The sequence below is a fragment of the Tympanuchus pallidicinctus genome, unplaced genomic scaffold, assembly GCF_026119805.1.
Source record: "Tympanuchus pallidicinctus isolate F22 unplaced genomic scaffold, pur_lepc_1.0 scaffold25, whole genome shotgun sequence".
NCBI lineage: Eukaryota > Metazoa > Chordata > Aves > Galliformes > Phasianidae > Tympanuchus > Tympanuchus pallidicinctus.
Window position 1 is genome coordinate 2,603,244 of NW_026294742.1, and position 15,137 is coordinate 2,618,380.

The 15,137-nt window shown below is 57.9% G+C and overlaps 1 protein-coding gene across 2 annotated transcripts; it reads left to right on the top strand.

Moving 5' to 3' along the window:
- Window positions 1-5,760: 5,760 nt before the first annotated feature.
- Window positions 5,761-14,320, top strand: PRODH (proline dehydrogenase 1). Of its 2 annotated transcripts, none has more exons than XM_052689619.1 (14): window positions 5,761-6,070; window positions 6,258-6,391; window positions 10,148-10,182; window positions 10,428-10,577; window positions 10,660-10,724; window positions 10,977-11,093; window positions 11,248-11,327; window positions 11,587-11,668; window positions 11,951-12,043; window positions 12,133-12,279; window positions 12,388-12,563; window positions 12,648-12,746; window positions 12,837-12,925; window positions 13,689-14,320. In XM_052689619.1, exons 1-14 carry the CDS (start codon window positions 5,792-5,794, stop codon window positions 13,874-13,876), a joined length of 1,734 nt encoding a protein of 577 aa, XP_052545579.1. In that variant the 5' UTR covers window positions 5,761-5,791; the 3' UTR covers window positions 13,877-14,320. The 2 variants fall into 2 exon arrangements, with proteins under 2 accessions (XP_052545579.1, XP_052545578.1); XM_052689618.1 differs by having other exon boundaries at window positions 5,762-6,070; window positions 6,183-6,391.
- The last annotated feature ends 817 nt before the right edge of the window (window positions 14,321-15,137 follow it).

Genomic DNA, 15,137 nt, shown 5'->3' on the forward strand with positions numbered 1-15,137 from the left:
GGAAGGAAGGAAGGAAGGAAGGAAGGAAGGAAGGAAGGAAGGAAGGAAGGAAGGAAGGAAGGAAGGAAGGAAGGAAGGAAGGAAGGAAGGAAGGAAGGAAGGAAGGAAGAAAGAAAGAAGAAAGGAAGAAAGAAAGGAAGAAAGAAAGGAAGAAAGAAAGGAAGAAAGAAAGGAAGAAAGAGAGAAAGAAAGAGAGAAAGAAAGAGAGAAAGAAAGAGAGAAAGAAAGAGAGAAAGAAAGAGAGAAAGAAAGAGAGAAAGAAAGAGAGAAAGAAAGAGAGAAAGAAAGAGAGAAAGAAAGAGAGAAAGAAAGAAAGAAAGAAAGAAAGAAAGAAAGAAAGAAAGAAAGAAAGAAAGAAAGAAAGAAAGAAAGAAAGAAAGAAAGAAAGAAAGAAAGAAAGAAAGAAAGAAAGAAAGAAAGAAAGGTGGCTTTTATTTTTAGAGATTTTAGCAGCCAAATCTTGTCAGGCCGTCTGTGCTCTGCTGAGCAGCACCGCAGTGTTGGGCACAGCCAAGAAGAGCCTTCTCACAGAGCAAAATGTCACGATGTAACCAGGTTTAATCACAATCTCAGCATCCTCCATGGAAAAAAATGCCAAGTTTGGGACAAGGTATGCATTGTTTAGCATCTCTGTTGTTCCTGTGTTCCAGTAAGAGGCAGGGAAACGTGGCTCTGGGCCCAAACTGTTGCTGCCTTTGGGAACGCTCCAAGTTCCCCACTGGTGCCCTCTGGTGAGGCTGGGCAGACAGGAGGAGGTCTGGGAGAGTGGATCTTTTCCACCACCGTCCAACTTTGCCCTTCACAGCTGTCAAGAAACAGCCTAGATTGCTTTCTTTCCTTTTGGGTTTGGAGGGATTTTTTTGGTCTTGGACATTTGCTTCTTCTTCCCATATCTCACATTACAGACTGCTGAGGGTGGAGGTGACCCATCGCCAATCCCTGCCCAGGCCACCCAGTGCAGGCTGTGAGCGCCTCCAGGGATGGAGGCCACACCACTTCGCAGTGCCTTAACAGATTCACTCCAATGTGTCCACGTCACTCGCGTACTGGGGAGCCCACGACTGGGTGCAACACCCCAAATGCCATTTTGTTCATCTTTGAAATTGTGGTTCTCCAAAAAAGCACTCGCATTCACTCCAGGGCACTGGGAGGAGCAGGCAATAAGCGCAGGCAGCAGAGGATTTGCTGAGCCCGTCCTTGACACCAGCTCCCAAGCACATCCAGGGAGAATTTACTGCTTTGGGTCTCTCATAAATGCCAAGCTGGTGTGTGATGGATGGGCTGGGCTGGGATGATCACTGCTGCAGCTTCTGCAGCTGTCCCAGGGAGCAGCAATGAAGCACCACCACTGTTTGGTTGGGGACGGGACGCACAGAGCAGGGCCAGGCAAGGGGGCGGCCCCGCATCAACCAGCACAGCACATCCCTGGGCCAGAGCTGAGTGAGGTCTGCTGGGCACAGCTGCACATCCTCTGTTGGGTGAACAGCCTCACCTCTCAGTCCCAGCACACACGGATGCACACACGCCCCTGTATGCACTCACATCCACTGCCTCGCGCTCCATCCCATGCACACAAAGACGCCATTGGAGCAAGCAGACAGCGCGATTCAGAGGATGGCTTGCCGGCAGAACCTTGGCTCTGCACCTGTGAGCGGACAGTTTGGGTTTTTAAAGAAAACTGAAGGAACCACAGCGCTCCGCTGGGAGGGCTGCGGTGGGAGACGGGCGGCTCCGAGCAGAGAAGCCGCTCTGAGGTTGCAACATTCGCCATTTCAGCAATACGGGAACCCCACAGCTTTGCTGTTCGTAGGGTCCTGTCGGTAAAACATCCCCGCGCCCAACGGAGGGTACCGTGGGCTCCCGTATGTCGGTTCCGCCACGGCTCCGCCCGGCGCCCACTCTCCAAGCCGGTCCCGGCGGGCGGAGCCGCAGCGCCACCGAGCGGCCACACCGCGCTCCTACCGCCCGGCAACCCCTCTCGTCCCCCGGGCCGGGAAGGGAAACGCGACCCGTTCCGTGCTTCCGTCCCCGGTCCTCGCGTGGAACACAGCCCGGATGGAGCAAAGCCGCAGAGCGGTTCCCGAAAGAGCAGAAGCCAAAGTGTCGGCCAGCGGCGGCACCGCTGTCAGCTCTGCCTGCCAAGTCCTGCCTGGATCTTGTCCCGCTTCACCCTTTAGGGTTGATATTTTCCATCCTCGAGTCTTTTTCTTTCCAAGTCTCAGTGTAAGCAGCCAGGGCACAAGAAGCGCTGAAGCCCAGGACAAGCAAACACCCTGCGGTCTGCCGGAGGATGGTGTTTTGTGGGAGCTGTGGGAGATGCAAATGGATGGGAGCTCACAGTGAAAGAGCTCTCTGTTTTCCAGCTGTATCAGCACCTCTAATGAGAGAAAATGGCTTTGTTTGGCCTGTGTTAGAAAATACAAAATCAGTCACTCTGGCGGAAAGCCGTCACATTGCCAGCTTGTGGAGTGGGGGCTTGGAGTGCTGCCTTCCCCTGTCCCCAGGAAAACCTGAAGAATATGGGCTGGTGACATGGAGAGGTGATTTGAGTTCTCAGCCACTCCAATGCGAGACAGGGGGCAGCTGCCAGCCGTGCTGCTACATGTGGGCTCCATCCCGGGCTCCATCCCAGGCTCCTCTTTGCCCCATGCTCCTGTGGGTATGTTAATCCCCTGTGACAGTGGGAACATGAGAAAAGTGCAAAGTTTCCTGCAAAGCATTTGCCTGTGAGAAGGAGAGCAGGAGAACAGCAAAAAGAGAACAGAATGGCTTGTCCCCTGTCACTGCAGGCATCCCCATAGTGAAAGGAGAAAAGGGAACATTTTCTTTCTTCTCTTTTCCCACTGGAAGAGAAGCCCAACAGCCACTCAGCACTACCTGCTCTCAATTAAATATATGGCAAGTTAAGAAGCCAAACCAAGTAGCACTTGGTTAGGGGGGTTCATCAGTTCCAGCTGCATGCCAGGCATCGATTCATGCCCTGCAGCAGATGAGCATGGTGGGCAGCGAGGCTCTGCGAGCCCAAAGGTTTTGCTGTGTCTGCAGCAGCCCTCAGATCAATAAGGCTCTGCTGAGCCACGTCTCTGCTTCCGAGGCACCGTAATTAAGGGTGTATTTTTAGTAAAACGAGACGCCGTGTTCATCGATATGGAACAGCCCCGTTCTCAAGGGCAAAGGTGGCTCCAGTTAACCTGCCTCAGCCTGGAAATGGCTGTTGTCCCCCAGCCCAGCAACACCTGGCTGCTCCTGGATGCTGCACACACCCCACACTGGGGCTCCGTGCGAGGGGCTGCACGGTGCAATGCAAACCCACGGGAAGATGCCCAGCTCCCATCCAGCTGCCCCAAACCCCCCGCACTCTCCCTTCCCTGGTTGTTTCCTCAGGAATCTTCCCCAGCATGAGGTGTTTGAATCATTTAGGATGGATGGGCTAAAACACAGCTGGCTCCCTTCCAGGCTTTCTGGCATCCCAGCTCAGTAAACAACCCCTTGCCACAGGTGGCAGCCCAGAAAAAGGCCTTTTAAGTTTATTCCCCAGACCCCGACTCTACAGAAATCTTCCAGCGCATTCATTTCTAGGCTGTAAGTGCAGAGAAATGGCTTCAGGCATTCGCTCCCTTTTCTAACCCCACCCTCCACCCCTCACCTTCACCAGATGGCCATCTCAGCTTCACCCCTCAATCCAGGGGGGTGGAAAATGTGAGGGACTCTCTGACTCAGCCCCAGCAGCCCCTTTTGTGGCACCATGTGGGGCCTCGGGGCTGTGGGCAGGGATGATGGGAGGTTTGGGGGGAAAAGAGAGCGGGATGAAGGTGAAGAAGGATGGAGATGGGGGAGGACGACAAGGCCGCAGACAGTGACACAATGGGTGCTCCAGCTTTTCTACATGTTGCTTTATTTTAGCAATCAGCCCCTGTATAACCTCCTCATTCCCTAATCCCATCAGTATCTGCACCCCCATGGAGGTGCAGGAGCCCCCAGGGCTGCTGGATGAGCACCTGGAAGCTCCCACTGCCTGGACACGGCCCTGTATCATGGAGCATCGACACTACAGCCATCAGCATGGGGACAAAACCTTTGGCCACCTCTAGACATCGTCTTGTCCACACAGCCACAGAGCACAGTGCCCAGGATCACATCCAGGTGCCTTAGGAAGATCTCCAAGGAGACCCCAGCAGCTCTCTGTGCAACCTGCTCAGCCACCCGCACCACACTGAGGTGCTGCTGACGTTGAAAGGGAACCTCCTGAGTCCCAGCTGGTGCCCATGGCCTCTTGTCCCAGCGCCGGGCACCATCTGCACCTCCCTGCTGGTACTGAGGGACACGGAGGGGATGCTCAGAGCCCCCTCATCTGCAGGTTGAACATGCCCAGCTCTCTCGGTCTCCTGTAAGAAAGGTGCTCCAGGTCCTTCATCATCATCGCAGCCTTTTGCTGAGCTCTCTCACGTTTCCAGGGCTTCCTTGCACTGGGGAGCCCAGCACCATGCCCAGCATCCCAGCTGTGGCCTCCTCAAAGCAGACCAGGACAAGATAACCTCAGCTTGCTGGATAACCTCAACTTTTTGGATGCCAACCACCACTGAAACCAAGGAGCAGTGAATTCCAGCTCTCCAGTCTCCCCTCCTGGTGCCACCAGCGGCTGCTGTAACTTGTTGCCATCTGTTATTTTCACTGTGTCAGAAAGCTTCTCTGCTGAGCACCAGCCCATGAAATATGCATGCTGTGTCCTCCCGTTTCCAAACCTCCTTTCTCCTCCTGCACTAAATCCCCTTCTCGCCTATTTGTCTTGTCTTCAGATTGGTTCCTTCACATCTTATGGCTTCCCAGACCATCAATAAGAGACACTTCCCAGCCCAGAGCTGACTGCTGAGCGATGGGGACGGGTGCTTGTGAGCATCACACCTCTGCCATCCCGCCACACGCACCCAGATCTGCATTTCCATCGGAATGCTTTGGCTTTCATTTTTAGACCTTGGTCTTTGTGGCCAAATCTGAGAGTAAAGCAACACGGAAAACTCAGAGCTGGGGCTTCACATCGCAGCTTTGAGCGGATTATTCCACTCTGGGGCGGTAACACAACGCAACGATTATAGGGAAGGAAACGTGATTTTTCATCGCCAACATTTTGCCTCCTCTGCTTCCGGGCCCTTATTCTGGAGCACCGGCCGAGCCCGCAGGTTGCGCTGAGCATCGCCGGGCGCCAGATGGCACTTTGGGGCCGGCAGGAGGTTGGCTGGCTTCCTGCGCGATCCTACGAGGGAGGGGAGCGGTGCCCATGCCCTGCTGTGCTGCCAGGAAACCCGGCGTGGGGAGTGCGGGGAGGGAACGGCGGGGGACTGCGGGGGGTGGAGGGGGGTGGAAGGGGAGGCTCAACCCGCAAGAATGGGGCTGCACGGAGCCCAGAGAGCAGCCAGACCCAGGTTCGGCGATACCCCCAAAGGAACAACCGGCGGGGCTCGCACTGACACCCATCCCGATGTCGGGACATCCCGCACCGGAGGCGACAATCCTCCTGTGGACGGCCGCGTGGGCTCGGAGATCCCTTAAAGAGAGCCCTTTAGCCCGATCCGAGGGGCTGGGACCGCACCGACCCCCCTAGGACCACTGGGCTCCCTTCCAACCCCCCCCTCACCCCAACCTTTCCCAGTTCCGAAGGGAAGCAGCGGGCAGAACACGAGGCGGAAAGCCGGCCCCCTAGCCCGGGCCCGTGTCTGCGGGAACCCGGCGGGGCGGTGCCGGGCGGGACGTACTTAAGGCGGCGGCGTTGCGGGCGGGCGGCTCCGCAGTGCCCATGGCTCTACCGAGCGCGGTGCGGGCGCTCCACGCCACCGCCTCCCGCATGGGCGCCCCGCGTTCCGTTCCCCGCGGTGCCGCCCCGCCGTTACCGGCTAACGGGAAGGGGGGAACCAGACCGGTACCTCCGCCGGTACCGCCGCGGGGTGCGGCCCCGGTCGTGGATTTTGGGGACCCGCAAGAGGCGTTCCGCAGCAAAAGCAGCGCCGAGCTGTTGCGGGGGTTGCTGGTGCTCGGGCTTTGCGCTGTGGGACCGTTGGTGGAGTACAACCGAGAGGTGAGTGCCCGGAACCGGGGGCGGGGAGGGGAGGGAGGGGGGGGGGGGGGGGGGGGTGAAAGAAGCGATGCGGGGCTGCGGGTGCCGGCGCTGAGGTTCCGACGTCCCGCAGCTGATGCAGTTCGGGAAGCGGATGTTGGGCCAGGCGCTGTTCGAGCGGCTGATGAAGATGACTTTCTACGGGCAGTTCGTGGCCGGGGAGGACCAGGAGGCCATCAAACCGCTCATCCGGCGGAACCGGGCCTTCGGAGTGGGCGCCGTGTTGGACTACAGCGTGGAGGAGGACCTGAGCCCCGCTCGGGCCGAGCGCCAGGAGCTGGCGTGAGCGCGGGGCGGCGGGAGGGCTGCGGGGGGTGGCGGGCGCGGGAGTTGGCCGCCACGCGATTGGCTCCGAGCGCCCATCCCCCCCGCTCCTATTGGCTGAAGGACGCCGTGCGTCACCGCCCCGCCTCCCGCGGCATCGCCCCGACCCCCGGCATCGCCCCCCAATGCCGCCCCCCGACCTTTCCCGTCCGCTTCCCCAAATTCCCACCCCGCTTCCCTCTGTTTCCATTCCCAGCCTCCTCCCGTATTTCAGCCCTTTTTCCTGCAGGCGACACGCAGCGCTGTCACTGTCACTGTGCCCCCCCCCCCCCCCTTATCTCTCCCAATGGCACGCAGCTGCGATGTCCTGCTGTGCTAAAAACACCTCCCGAAACTCCGTGTTCCTTTCCGAGCAGGTGTTCCTTTCCCCCCCTCTTCCCTCCCTCCCCCCTCCAGCAGCCTTATCTCTGCCCCGCACCCAGCGCTGCCTATCGGACAGCTATAACCACGCTGCTGGCCCTGGCGGTGATGCGGCAGCAGCTGATCTCTATGTGCTTCCCCGGGCACGCAGCCGTGGCTCGAGTTGCTATCCGAGCCGTGCTCGGCATCCTAATGGAGTGTAAGCAGCTCGTGACGCGGGCGGGGGGGTGAAGGGGGGGAGAGAGGTGACAGCGCTGCCGTTTCTGCTGTCCTTGTGCCGGCTGTGCCTGTACTGAGTGCTCCTGCCTTTAGCACTGAAAGCTGCCTGCACACATTCTTTCCCTCCTTTCCCAGCACTGCCGCCCACTTCTCTCCTCCCTCCCCCCTTCGGTGCAGGTTATAGGGCTGCTGCCGCCATGGGGCTCCCACCCAGAAAGCTCTGTGCCCCCCCCCAGTGTCACCCTGCCTGAGCCAGCCGTAGAGGCACAAAGCAGCTGCAGGCAGCGTGTCTGCAGCCTCCTGGTGCCATCTGCTGTTGGAGTGCTGTGCAAAGCCTCTAGCAGCACGCTTGCGTGGAAATGCCCTTGTGCTTCCCCCCAAAAATGCTCCTCGTGATTGCAGCAGCGTGGTACAGGTTGAACCCATGTCCTGGCATGCCTCCAGCCAGCTCAGTCCTGCCTTGCCCGGGCTGCTGTTCTGCACCCTGCCAGCTTGTCACGGGTGCCCTCCAGGTGCCACTATTGAGCACTGCAGCCGGGTCATGTTGGCACAGCCAGGGAAAGGTTCCTGCAGGCAGTGCTGGTGGGTGTGGGATGCAGGCAGGTGGGGCTTTGCTCCCCGGGAGGGGAGAGTGGAAGAGTGCGTCAGAAACCAGGTGGGGTTGCACTGATGTGGGCAGGGAGGCTCCTTCCCCTGCAGCAGGGTTCCTCATTCCCAGTGGAGCCGAGTGTCAGGGCGTGCTGCACGTTAGGGTGCTTTCTGTTTGGCCTTTGCAGGGAAGTGCTGCTGCAGTCCTGGAGCTGCGTGCTGGAGCACAGGCGTGCAGGATTCTCTGCCAAGTGCTTCGTTTCGTTCCTCCCTAAGCAGTTCTAGATATTGCCCACAGCTTGAGTGTGGGCTTCCTGTGACCACAAGGCTTGCCTTGAATGTGGTCACTGAGAAACAGCTTCTCCTTTGTGTTTCACTTGTCCTCTCTGCCAGACCCACCTCCTGCTGATGGGGCAAAGCAAGCAGGCTCATGGCAGCCTCTTGCCTAAAATGCATTGCCACCTGCAGCTTATTTCTGACAAGGGCACCCTTATGCTTCTCCTGAGATAATGCATCTGAACCTGATCCAAAACTCCCTGAAAGCCCAATTCCAGTGTTGGCCACATCACCATGCACAGCCATCCAGCAAGCTGGTGCTCCCTGCATCGCTGCATTGGCTCTTCCTTGGTAAAGCAGAATGGTGCCTGCTCATTTTCACACTTCTGTTTGCATTTGATCCCAGGGCATCCTGCAGGTGAAGCATCTTTGGATTCATTGCACCCAACTGGAGCATTCTGGTTTGTGCAGGGCTGGTGATACCTGTGTGTTCTGAGCTTACACAGGGCTGAGCATGCCTTGCAAAGGCTTGCCTTGCCTTCAGGAGCACTTGGGCAGTGCTCAGAGATGCTTCCTGCCCCCTATGGTCTGGAATAAGCTACTTCAGCTGGGCTAAGTGGCATTTGGGTGCTGTGGGAATGGCTCTGCTTGCCAAAACTAGCGCTGCAAAGAGAGCGGCTGATATCCAGGAAGGGGCTATTTCTTCAGCTGGAAAGAGCTTCCTCTATTTTGTTTTGATGTAGAACAATAAAGTGAGCACCATGGCACTGCTTTAAACGCCCCCCTCCCCCCCAGGGATGGAGGGGTTCAGTGCAGTCATGCAGCAGGAATGCTGCTGGAAAGGGTGTGTTTGTCTTCAGGAACACAAAACACTTCAAATTCAAGGGGTGTTTGCTGATAACTGAGCTGCGTAAGCCAGAAGGGCTGTGCCAGTGCTGCTTGTCCCCAGCATACAGGTGCTGGATCGAGGTGTGCTCAGGGCTGCAGAACTGTCCTGCCTGCACCAAGAGCATCTTGCAGCCATCAGGGCTTTGCTATTGCATCTTTCTTTCATGTTCTGGAGCAGCAAGGTTCCTGACCTGTCCCGGGAGCGCCGCAGTCACAGAGCAGAAGCCAAGGACACAGCAGGTTGTGGCATGGCTCCTGCTGAGCTGCGGTTCACATGAGGCTTTGCTGTGCTCTGAGCTGCCCCAGGGAGCCTCCAGCAGCAGGAAAGGGCTTTGTTTGTGCTTCCAGCAACTCCTAATCCCTGTCTTGGGGTTCTCACGTGGGTGCTACCTACTCTGGTGAGGCTCCTGCGCTGGCGGCATGGCTAATTTGGGGCAGTGATGCTGGGGTAGTGCCAAGCAGAGATCTCCTGGGAGGAGATGGCTCTCCTGAATCAGACCCCTGGGGCTCCTGCATCAAACCCCTGGCTGTGGGGCAGCGAGGAGGCTTAGCTGCTCGAGCTTCAGCAGGAACTCATGACTTGGGCACCAGCCCAAGCTGTCAGTTCCCTGCTCTCTGTGACAAAAGGCTCAGGCTTGAAATTACATCCAAGTTGGCTGGGGCTGGGGCTGAGCTTTGTTTGTAAGCAGTTGGCTGGTGCTGACATGCAGTGGAGTGGGGCAGCTGAGTGGCAGTGGGGCTGTGGGACCCATAGCTTGGTGCAACCCGCTCTACTCAAGCTCTTTGCTTTATAGTATGGTGTTGGGATGAGGTTTGGTGCTCCCACAGTTTGAGGGCCATAGAGATCATGGAATGGTTAAGGTTGGAAAAGATCACTAAGATCCCCAAGTCCAACACCAACTCCCTCCCATCGTGCCCACTGCCCATGTCCCTCAGTGCCACATCTACACGGTTCTGGAGCACCTCCAGGGATGGTGACCACACCACTCCATGGGCAGCTGTGCCAGTGCATCACTGCTCTTTTGGAGATGAAATGCTTCCTGATATCCAACCTGATGGAACACCCAGCTCCACCATAGATGGCCCTGTCCTTGCCACGTGGTGTGCATCCCCAACCACGGTGGGCTGGGATGCGCTAAGGTCCAGAGCATCCTCCCTGTCTGCTCCTTAGGAAATGCTGTCTTGGGTATTGAAGTCTCTTTGCTTTCTGTGAGAGGATTTGGGGCACCTGAGCTGCCAACAGGGTGGTGTTGGCCCCGTTAGCAATGGGATGGTGAGGGAAGAACAGGGCATAGTGCCAGGCCTTGGGGCTGCCCTGGCCACCGGTGCGTGGCTGCAGGGTGCTGCTGGCCTTGTCCTCACCTTCCCTGTTTCTCTTCTTAGCTCCTGCACCTCTGCAGCCGAGAAGGAGCCAGGAGGTGAGTGATGGCCTCTCCTGCTCTCAGCAGATAGCGCCTGGCTGAAGGCCCAGCTGCTCCAGGCACCTGGGGGAAAGACTCGTTCCTCCTTCATGAGTTGGAGGAGGAACGTTGAGGTTCTCAGCTGACCCCACTCCTCTTCAAATGGGGTCTCAGGGGGCTCTTGTGAGGTGTGAGGAAGGAAGCAGGAGCTGGTAGGGCTCAGCAGGGGCTGTGGGGCACATCTCTTCCCTCTTCCAACCCAGGAGCAGAGCAGAGGGAGAAGCAGTTCCGTGCCCATCGTGGCTTTGGGGATCGCCGTGATGGAGTCATCAGTGCACGCACCTATTTCTATGCCGATGAAGCCAAGTGTGATCAGCACATGGAGACCTTCCTGCGCTGCATCGATGCATCAAGTAAGTCTTCAGTGTGTCCCTGTGTGCCTGGAGACACCAGGGACCCTGCCCCAGCCAGCCCTGCCCCTGTGATTCTTTCCAGGTGGCAGTTCAGAGGACGGCTTCTCGGCCATCAAGCTGACAGCACTGGGTAGACCTCAGTTCCTGGTGAGTGTCCGTGTGGGTGAGTGGGATGGGCTGAGTTGGAGAGAGGACAGTGGGTGCTTTGGGGTGCCTGAAGCCACCTAAGAGATGGCCACAAGCTTTGGGAGCACACAAAAGGGTCCCAGTGTGAGAATATGGATGCTTTGTACCAGGCTATGTTCTCACACTATAGGGTCAGGGTCTGTCTGTGGGGCTCTGGAGGGATCCCTTGGGGCTCTGAACCCAGACAGCTCACCCCAAACTCTGTCCCCACAGCTGCAGTTCTCAGAGGTGCTGGTGAAGTGGCGACGGTTCTTCCACCAAATGGCTGCAGAGCAGGGCCAAGGCGGGCGGGCAGCACTGGAGATGAGGCTGGAGGTGGAGAAGTTGCAGGTGAGCAGGGTGATATCCGAGGGGTGAGGTTGTGCTGCTGGGAGGGGAAGAAGGGAGAGTCTGACTGTCAGGGATGTGCTGCAGGAAGGGTTCTGGAGCACTGTGACACCTCTGGTGGGGTCTGGCTGTGCCTTGATGCTCCTTTTGGTGGCAGGAAGCCCTGGCCAAGCTCGGCATCGCAACCAAGGCGGAGAGCCAGCACTGGTTCACAGGCGAGAACGTGGGTGAGAGTGGGTAAGTTGTCCACAGCCTGTAGGGTGCTGTGGGGTGATTGCTGCTGGGGGATCTGGGCCCCGCCACAACCTTGGGCAGACAGGCAGCAGCAAGGGGGGGGTCCCCAAAAGTCATCGCTGACTTGTTGTGGCAGCCAAGGGCTCTCAAAGCAGAGAGGAGTGACAAGCTGGGTCAGGGTGCCACTTGCAGCTGGTTTGCTGATGGAGTGGGAGCTGGTAGAGACCCTGCCATCAGCACACAGCTGACTTCCCACCCACAGCACTGTGGATCTTCTGGACTGGAACAGCCTGATTGACAGCCGCACCAAGCTCTCCAAGCTGCTGCTCATCCCCAACATCAAGGTGTGTGTGTGTGCTTCAGCCAGGCTCTGCCCACCAAGCAGCTCAGCAGTGTGGGCACTGCCAGTGTGAGACATCTCATCCTTGTCCTGGGGTGTGAGGCTGCCATCCTCAGGCCCTGCATGGCTTCTGGAGTCCCACACTGACCTGCTGCATGCAGCTGGTGGGATGAGTGCCCCATGTGCAGCACAGGTTGGGGGGTCTTGGGGTTGGGCTCCCCTGGATGTTTGCCCCCCTATAGTGCTGCTGTGCCAGGCGGTGTTGAATGGGCTCTTCTCGTTTCAGACCAGGCAGCTGGAGCCTCTGCTCTCACACTTCACCGAGGAGGAGGAACTGCAGATGAAACGGATGCTGCAGCGGATGGACGTCCTTGCCAAGGTGCAGGGGAGGTGGGGACAGGCACTGCTGCCGATGGGGACACATGGCAGGCAGCCTCAGCAGCCCTCTGTGCCTCCTTCACCCCACAGAGAGCCACGGAGACGGGGGTGAGGCTGATGGTGGATGCAGAGCAGAGCTACTTCCAGCCAGCCATCAGCCGCCTCACCCTGGAGATGCAGCGCCGCTTCAACAGGGAGCGGGCCGTCATCTTCAACACCCACCAGTGCTACCTGAAGGTGAGGCAGGGGATGGAGTGCACGGATTGGTGATGCTGTAAGCAGTTCAGTGTGGCTTTGGGATGGCTGGTGGTACCGGTTTGGTGACACTGGGCCATCTCTGCCCAGGAAGCTTACGATAATGTGAGTGTGGACGTGGAGCTGTCGCGCCGGGAAGGCTGGCACTTTGGCACCAAGCTGGTCCGTGGAGCCTACATGGATCAGGAGAGGGAGAGAGCAGCGAAGATTGGCTACGAGGATCCCATCAACCCCACCTATGAGAAGACCAATGAGATGTATCACAGGTAGGGGTTGCCCCCACCACGCTCCTGCCTTCCTCCCCAGCACGATGGGGCAGCCTCACCACGCAGCCCCCTGCTGCCCTGCAGGTGCCTGGACTGTGTGCTGGAGGAGATCAAGCACAGCCGGAAAGCCAACGTCATGGTGGCAACTCACAATGAGGACACCGTCAAGTTTACCCTGCGCAGGTGGGTGCTGGTGGGGTGCCCAGTCCCTGCTCTACACACAGGACATGAAGGGTCTCTGCTCTTTTCTTAACATCGAGGTTTGGCTTGCAGGATGATGGAGCTTGGGATCCATCCTTCAGAGAAGAAGGTCTGCTTTGGGCAGCTGCTGGGCATGTGTGACCAGATCACTTTTCCCCTAGGTGAGTGCTGCAGCATCAGCACCTGGGAGCAAGCAGGATGTGGCAGAGGGCTCCTGTCCCACTGTCACACCGAGGTATCCCTGAGCAGCTGCTGTGGGATTTGAAGGCAAGATGGAGCCAAGCTGTGGGTTGCTGGCAGACTGGCTGAGGACTTCTGGTCTCCAGAACCCAAGGCCAGGGGAGTAGTGCAAGGCAGACTGGGCAGCTGTCCAGAATGGATGCTGCTCTGTCCTGGAGTTCCCCCAGTAAGCAGGGCTTGGCTCTGGGTCTGCAGCCTCCTCTGGTCATGCTGGAAAAATGTGTTAACTTGATGTTTCTATTTGAATGCTTCTTAAATTGGCCCGGCCCTCCCTGCTGGCATTCCCAGGGCTGCCGGTGACCTCGGCACTCTCTCTCTGGCACCTTCCCAAATCCCTGTGCAAAGCAGGGAGGGGACAGGCTGCTGTGTTTTCCCCCCAGCTGTCCCAGACAGGCTCCCTCCATCTGGCCAGAGATGCTCCCAGGCTTCCTGTGGGTTGCTCAATCCCATCCTCCAGCCCTCACATGCTGGGCTCGCCTTACTTTCCCCCACACACAGAGGCAGGGAGCTGGGCTGGCAAATGGGACATCCCTGTGTCCCCAGCCCTGGTTGTCTAGAAACCATCACTGCTACCTGGAGTGCTCTGGGTTGCTATGCCTGGATCCTTGCCCTTGGTCACAGCAGTGCCAGTGATGCCTTGGAGGGTCTTTGGGGCACTTCCATGCTCTCCCTCTCTCCTTCCAGGTCAGGCTGGCTTCCCTGTCTACAAGTACGTCCCCTATGGCCCAGTGGATGAGGTGCTGCCCTACCTGTCCCGCCGTGCCCAGGAGAACAGGGGCTTCATGCAGAGAGCCAACAAGGAGCGGGACCTGCTCTGGAGGGAGTTCAAGCGGCGACTTTTGGCAGGCACCATCTTCAGCACCAAACCCTGACCCCTGCAGGACCCAACCTGTGCCCAGCAGCGGGGCTCTTGTGCCTTCGTGTTAACCACTAACCCCAGCTCCTCTGCCTTGTTGTGTTGCTGTTTTTCCTCCTGAGGCCTTTGCCTGAGGGGGAGATGTTCTCTCATTGCTGTAGAACTACATCCTCCTTCTGGAGGCCACTACTGTAGGGCTGCCTAGCTGCCCCAAGTGATGTCCCTCTGCTGTTCTTTGGCAGAGCCAAAGCTCTCAGTGCCTTGTGACCATGCCAGCCCTGGGGCATCTATCATGGGGATGGGATCTGCTCAGCCACGTCCCTGTGCTGTCCTGTGAGGCCAGGGCAGTTCTGGGGGTCAGGGAACCAGGAGTCCAGGGAGTTGGGCTGCAGCTCAGCTCTGGCAATCACTGCATTTGCAGCAAATTACAACAATTAAAGCACTGCTGCTCTTGTTCCTCGAGTCTGTGGGTAGCGTTGGGTTCTGCATTGCTTCCCTGATAGCAAAGGCTGGGGGGTGCTCCAGCCAAAGCTGCAGTGTGCTTTCTCGCAAGGGTGCTGGATGCAGCAGCAGGGGGAGTTGCGAGGCAGAGAGCCCATACTGTGCAGCAGCCATCGCAGCAGCTGTACTCCAATGCTGGGAGAGGTCCGAGCACACGTGAGCAGGGCTCCTTCCAAGGGGCAGAGCCTGGCTGTGTCCCCACCGGATGGTGCTGAGTGCCCCAGGGGCCACGGCACGGTCCTTCCCCGGGAAACAGCTGCAGGGAGTTCTTGAACCATTGACAAAACAGCGTATTTTTCCTGTGCTTTGTCTTTGGAAATGCTATAACGCTGGGGTTCCTCTCTTTCTCTTTTGCTGGTGTCTTCCAAAGCATGGTTCAGGGGGAAGAAAGCACCTGGCAGTGCAGCTCCAGCCCAGAGCCTGAAGAAGGAACTGCAGAGTTGGAATGGAGAGCTCTGAGGTGGGCTCGTGGAGCACCAGTGCTGCTTCTCTTAAAGGCAAAAACCTCATTGGGACCAGAGGGAGAATAGGAGCAGTTGTGGCTGATGTCCATGGGGCGTGCATCACCTCCAGCTCTGAGGGTGGGCACCAGAGCAGCCCTGCTTTGGAGGCAGCCTGAAGGTCCTTGTGCCTCTTGGGGAATGCAGGGTTCACAATGGATGGATGGATGGATCCATCTTGCCTGTAGGATAGGGCCAGGGATCTGCTGCCAGCACTGTGGATACAGGGGCAGGGGACATGGCAGGAGTGGAGGGAGGTGCTCAATGATTTGAAAT

Excerpts from the sequence above, each read along its gene's own strand:
- PRODH (XM_052689618.1), top strand. The coding sequence starts at position 5,792 with ATGGCTCTACCGAGCGCGGTGCGGGCGCTCCACGCCACCGCCTCCCGC. Across the intron at positions 11,328-11,586 it reads GAGAACGTGGGTGAGAGTGG|CACTGTGGATCTTCTGGACT; the intron begins GTAAGTTGTCCA and ends TCCCACCCACAG. Across the intron at positions 12,280-12,387 it reads CCCACCAGTGCTACCTGAAG|GAAGCTTACGATAATGTGAG; the intron begins GTGAGGCAGGGG and ends ATCTCTGCCCAG.